This window comes from Engystomops pustulosus, chromosome 5, assembly GCF_040894005.1.
Source record: "Engystomops pustulosus chromosome 5, aEngPut4.maternal, whole genome shotgun sequence".
NCBI lineage: Eukaryota > Metazoa > Chordata > Amphibia > Anura > Leptodactylidae > Engystomops > Engystomops pustulosus.
The window spans coordinates 193,030,463-193,037,393 of NC_092415.1; the positions used below are offsets into that span (position 1 = coordinate 193,030,463).

At 41.9% G+C, this 6,931-nt stretch overlaps 1 protein-coding gene across 1 annotated transcript in view; it reads right to left on the reverse strand.

Moving 5' to 3' along the window:
* The window catches only part of PLXDC2 (plexin domain containing 2), a 282,435-nt gene extending 275,735 nt beyond the window's left edge, over positions 1-6,700 (reverse strand). The window contains exon 1 of the mRNA XM_072154195.1: positions 5,740-6,700. Within this exon, the coding sequence (XP_072010296.1) occupies positions 5,740-5,839 (100 nt within the window). The 5' untranslated portion in view covers positions 5,840-6,700. The remainder of the gene's footprint in view (positions 1-5,739) is intronic.
* Positions 6,701-6,931: the final 231 nt, after the last annotated feature.

A 6,931-nucleotide genomic window follows, 5' to 3' on the forward strand; every position in this document is an offset into this window, starting at 1 on the left:
TCACAAATGAGCCGGCTCTTTTAGGTGAATGACAGGCGTCACTTCTAAAATCAACTTTTAAAATTATGCTAACAGCCCCTCTGTGCTGTTAACACTCTGCATGAGCACTTCCCCCTCTGTGTGAAATTACATCAGTCAGGGGAAGGAGCTGAGGAAGCAGGGTGGAGGGGAAGACAGTGTAACAGCATAGGATGCTACAGTATAAAGGGATCCCCCCAGCATAATTTTAAAAACTGATCTTAGAAGTAGGGGGGGCCAAGGGTAACTAAATATAAAGTTTTGGTGATACAACCCACCCTATATGTTCTATAGAAAATACTTTCAACACACATTGGGGCTCATTTACTAAGGGCTCCGCGGCCGCACTTTCATCAAGTTTCCCAAATTTTTCCGTTTTGCGCTGAATTCCGCTGGGATTTTGGCGCACGCAATCGGATTTTGGCACAATCGCGCTGGCTTTCACGCGACAGAAATCGGGGGGGGGGGGGGGCGTGGCCGTCTGACAACCCGATGGATTTTGAAAAAACGTGGAATTTATAAAACAATGGGGCAGATTTACTTACCCGTTCCGTTCGCGATCCATCGGTACGTTCTCTGCGCTGGATTCGGGTCAGGCCGGGATTCATCAAGTTAGTTCCTCCGCCGTCCACCAGGTGGCGCTGCTGGTGGCATCTGAACGCGCTGGAGTTCACCGGGCCGGACCAAGTGAAGGTAAGCGCGTCCCAAGCGACACATTTCTTTTTTTAAATGCGGCGGTTTTTCCGAATCCGTCGGGTTTTCGCTCGGCCACGCGCCCCGATTTCCGTCGCGTGCATGCCGGCGCCGATGCGCTACAATCCGTTCGCGTGCGCCAAAATCCCGGGGCAATGAAGGGAAAATTGGCGCAAATCGGAAATGTTCGGGTAACACGTCGGGAAACCGCGAATCGTTTACTTAGTAAATGACCCCCAATATGTGTCGCAAGATCAAGCACTCACATGCACCGAGAAGAAAAAGGTGAATCTGGCGGCACAAATGAAAATTTTTGCTGCACAAACCAGCACAAACGTAGCACTAACGTTTGACACCAGTTTTGTTTGATTCGGTTAATGTGGGGGGGGCTGCTTGAACTTTTGAACTTTAATTTTTTGTTCATATATTCAAAACAAAAGCAGCACAAACAAAAATTTGAGCAGCACAAACCAGCACAAACATAGCAGAATTGTTCGGTCCCAGTTTTGTTTCATTTGGGCAATGTGGGGGGGCTGGTTGACCTCTGATGACCTCTGGAAACTTTCATTAAAATCTTAAAAACGATAGCGGCACAAACGAAAATTTCTGCTGCACAAACCAGCACAAACGTAGCACAAACGTTTGACACCAATTTTGCTTGATTTGAACAAGGTGGGGGGGCCAACTTCACTCAGGTATGTGAGGACTGTGACATTGCCAGGAGGGGTGGACCCCACGGGCGACCTAAGTGGAACCTTTCACAGAATTCCTGAGACCTTTAAAGAATTCAATATAATATTTGGCTCACAGAGTATTGTCCACACTGAATACAACAGTATAAAATCCTAAAATTTAGCAAGAATCATTTCTGTATCATTTCCAGTCTACATATCTATAAACAATGGTTTCATTTCCTGACAAAAAGCAGTGAGCTTAAAATTGGTAAATAATGGAACAAAGATAGGGAAATATTTTAATATAAAGTGAACCTGTCAGGAGGAATATAATTTTTAGATGCTGACAGGTTCCAGTAGCCTAAAATGCTGAGCTGATTTTAAAAATGACTTTCAGTACTTTACATAAGTTTTATTCATATTACCTGGCTCCCTGCCAGCAGCGTGTGGTGGGTCCCAGGGAAAGGGTAGCTGCAGCCTGTGTCTCAGTCTCTTCCTGTATTATGCCTCTCCTTCACATTACCCCCTCCCCTGCCTACTCAATGCACCTGACAGGAAGTTGAGAGGGGGGAGGGAGCTGGATGAATGAAGAGTAGAGGAAGAATGCAGGAGATTGAGACACAGGGACACATAGGCTATACCTGCCCAACCCCCTTCCCCCCTCCAGACTCGCCTCACACTACTGGCAGGGAGCCAGGTTATGTGAAATAAACTTATATAAACTACTGAAATTGTTCAGAATGCTAACAAAGGCATTTTTAACATCAACACAGCATAGACTACTGTAACCTGTCACCAGCTAAAATGACATTCCTGGTGACAGGTTCACTTTAAGATTAGAATGGCTAAATTTGCTGACAGATAGCAGAGATGTTGCAAACGATAAGTAATAGAGACATAAAAGGAATGGTAATTAATATTTAGCTCAGAGACCATTGTCCAGGTTGGATGCAGCTGTATAAAATTTTCCAGCTATAACAACAACACTTCCATTTGCTTGCAGACAGCAGAGATATTGAAAATGGCAAAAAACTAAACCAAAAAGTATATAAAAAAGTTGCATATAACATAAAACCTTAATATATTGCATTTTCCATTCTGGGAGTAGATGTGAGATGCTGAGGACTGAAGTATATATGACATCTGCTTGTCTGGCCAGATAGGGACTGCCATAGGGACTGCTGGAGTATGAGCCCTGTACACACAGCAAGCAGTTTTATCTGCACCCTTTCTCCCATCATGATGGAAAACATTGATTTCTAACATGGTCTAATAAAGTATTTGGATTTTATTCTGGACTTCACCGTTTGATTTTCCGAGCCAGTGCCGGGAGCTGCACTTCATCGACTGCATCAAGCGGTTGTATCCAAACACGACCCTACACGGCATTACCCTGTGTCACATCCAGACTAAGCTTCAAGATTTGTCCCTCAGGGGAAGATGTTTCTATGGTCAAAGCAGCAAAAGTTTGGAAGACCGAGACCAATATGGCGGAGTACATCATATTCCGGGGTGTTTGATGTCAGTAATCAATGACACAGTGGACGTCTCCCGCTCACACATCAAAGAGGCGCAATTTATAGAAGACGCTTTGTTTATGTCACGCATCCTCCATGGAATGTGACGAGAATCCCTCCATATCCAGTGATGTGGGAAATATCTCATAATATCAGGATCCTACAGCGTAACTCACCCTAATATATCAGGACTGACCTCCCCGACCCAAAGGTAATGATGAAACATATGAGATCAGTGTAACTGAAGGCAAGTTCATGCCAGCGCCTCGTTATATCAGGATCCCATAAAGCTCGTCAGTAATTAATACAAGTCACAGGATGGATACGGAGAGCGGAGACCTGCTCCATACAAGACAAAGGAGGGGGCAACCAGGATACAGCCCCAAAGAGAGATAATGATGGATAGAAATAGATAGATAGATAGATAGATAGATAGATATGAGATAGATAGATAGATAGATAGATAGATACGAGATAGATAGGAGATAGATAGGAGATAGATAGATAGATAGATAGATAGATAGATAGATAGATAGATAGATAGGAGATAGATAGATAGATAGATAGATAGATACATGATAGATATATAGGAGATAGATAGATAGATAGATAGATAGGAGATAGATAGATAGATAGATAGATAGATAGATAGATAGATAGATAGATAGATAGATACATGATAGATAGATAGATAGATAGATAGATATGAGATAGATAGATAGATAGATACATGATAGATATATAGGAAATAGATAGATAGATAGATAGATAGGAGATAGATAGATAGATAGATAGATAGATAGATAGATAGATACATGATAGATATATAGGAGATAGATAGATAGATAGATAGATAGATAGATAGATAGATAGATAGGAGATAGATAGATAGATAGATAGATAGATGATAGATAGATAGATAGATGATAGATAGATAGATAGATAGATAGATAGATAGATAGGAGATAGATAGATAGATAGATAGATAGATAGATACATGATAGATATATAGGCATTCAGCACTCCAGAAGTCATTAAAAAGTTGAGGTGATATATATTTCATGTACCACATGACATCTGGAGTGCTGAATGCCTTTCTTCATGTACCTACACGAGGCCTTGCCAGGACCTGCGGGCTATACATCCCTCCTCATCAGGTGTTTGTGATAGACTTTGCTGACTTGGACTTTCTTTTCTTAGATAGATATGAGAGAAAGATAGAGAGATAGACAGAGAGATGATATATAGATAGATAGATAGATATGAGATAGATAGATGCATAGATAAATACATAGATAGATGATAGATAGATAGGAAATAGATAGATAGGAGATAGATAGATATTGATAGATAGATAGAGAGATAGATAGATAGATAGATAGATAGATATGAGATTGATAGATATGAGATAGATAGAAGATAGATATATAGATAGGTGATAGATAGATAGATAGATAGATAGATAGATAGATAGATAGATAGATAGATAGATAGATAGATAGATAGATATGTGATAGATAGGAGATAGATAGATAGATAGATAGATAGATAGATAGATAAAGAGATAGATAGATATGAGATAGATAGAGAGATAAAGAGAGAGATATGAGATAGATAGATAGATAGATAGATAGATAGATAGATAGATATGAGATAGATATGAGATAGATAGATATGAGATAGATAGATAGATAGATAGATAGATAGATAGATAGATAGGAGATAGATGATAGATATGAGATATATAGATATGAGATAGATAGATAGATAGATAGATAGATAGATAGATAGATGATAGATAGATAGATAGATAGATAGATAGATAGATAGATATGAGATGGATAGATAGATAGATATGAGATAGATAGATAGATAGATAGATAAATGATAGATAGATAGATAGATAGATAGATAGATAGATAGATAGATAGATAGATAGATGATAGATATGATATAGTTGGATAGATAGATATGAGAGAGAGAGATAGATGGATAATAGATAAGAAAATGAGCAGCACTCCTATTGTAGTGGTAAACCAAGATGTGGTCTTTATTATTCTGTAGCAAGTGACAATAGTGAAGTTTCGGCGCACACAAAGCCTTTTCTATCGTAGATAGATAGATGATAGATATCCCAGCCGCACAGTATCAGCACCGGTGTCATGGGTTGGAGTGGACTCAGCACATTACAGTACACGTATCTTGTTTTGTTGGGTTATCAGTCTCCTAGGAAATTGGCCCAATCGCTGTGTGTAACCGCAGGGGAACCTCGCTCCTGAGGACAGTGACAGAGACGTTGTACCACGCTGCAGAATATGTGGGTGCTATATTAGTACTGTAGTGTTTTGTTGCCAGTGCACATACAGTATGTGCCCTGCGTCTTTCCCATCTGCCCCCCTAATATGCGAACGATCATCAATCTTACGGTTGTGGTGAAACATTTACTTACCGTAACTCTTTGTTCTCCTTGGTGCTGCGTAATATAATGGGGTATATAGTGACAGTGATAGTGGTACTGGACATGCGGAAGGGGGGGGGGATACCACATTCTCCATTCTCAGGGTCCATTTGGATACAACAATCCAAAAAGCAAGACCAGTGTGTTTCTCTGCCAGGGACATCTCCACCAACATGCCTCGTTCTTGTCTCATACACCCAATATATACCTTATACCTGGTCAGGAGGACTATATCTCCCTGTAATACCGGCAGCTGATTAACCTTTTACCTCCTGGGTTGTACAATTAGCCCCTAAGGATACCAACCTGCCCCCATGTTATCATTGCCACCTCCTTTGATGGCCAGCGTTGACCATCACCTAACGCCCCCTCTTCTTACCTTGCTCCATTTCCGCCGCTGTCAACTGATAGTGATCAACCAACAACTTGAAAAGTAATACAACTCCAAATATCGAGTGGCTCTTCTTAATCCTTTCCATAATGCTGAGGAAACCTTCTTCAACTCCCAAGGGGAACCCTACGCCAAGGTGAGGACAATCCTTCCTCCAGGGATGACCTGCTACATCCAAAAGGAACCACCTGAAGAAAGTTCTACCAACCCCAAGGTTGTCTCTGGATCTACGGGGATTGTGAAGAAGATACGACTTGTCCAGACACAATCCTAATACTTGGAGGAACTCCTCAGGATGTCTCTTACCCTGTGGCAACTGTCAGAAGGGGAAACAATGAATGAAGAGCAATTAGACTCCAGCTGGGAATTCTTATCTTCAGTAAACTTTTAATTTTACACCTCCAGGCGAAGAGAAGATGATGGCAGGGTCTTCTGGCAATGTTTGATGTCCACAGGAGGGGGACAAGCCTAAGAGCACCTCAGGACAAGGGGGCATTACTAAGAATTAGGTGCAATCCCAAAGCTCACACATCTCATAGTAAACAGAGGAGTATTCCAGGCACCCAGATGTCAAAGGCTCGGAAATAGTTGTGAAGCAGCCAGCAGTAGTCCCACCACTCCCAACCTTCTCGATGGACACTTCACATGAACAAAAGCCAGTGGAGGGTCTCTTTGATACCTTCTTCTTATCCCATGTATTTTGTGCATATACTCCTTCTTCGGAGCTTCAGGAAAGAAGGGTCTATGTCTGTAGCCGGTGGAGAAGACACATGAAGAAGGATGTGGACATGTCCTCCACAAGTCTGGGTCTAGGTCAGTTACTTTGGAGAGGATCAGTTACCTTGCTGTCCTTTGCTGGTGCTGCCTGCTCTCCTTCTCTCCCACCTTACAAGCTGATTGCTCTTAGAAAGAAGAGGAAAAAAAATCACAGGCATGTTCCCTCCTTCCTCCTCCTCCTCCTTCCAGCCACCCTCCTCCTCCTCAGCTGCCTTCTAGAGCTGGGCTGCTCCAAGTCTCTGTTTACAGCCTGAGAACACAATCCTGGTCTCATCTGTAGACACTTCCCATGCAGGACATTACTGGGGCAGCCGGATGGTGGAGATCTCCTGCATTCACTATAATATATATCCCCGGATGCGAACTGCGCAACATTGTATCAAAGTTCTATGGGGGGGGGGGG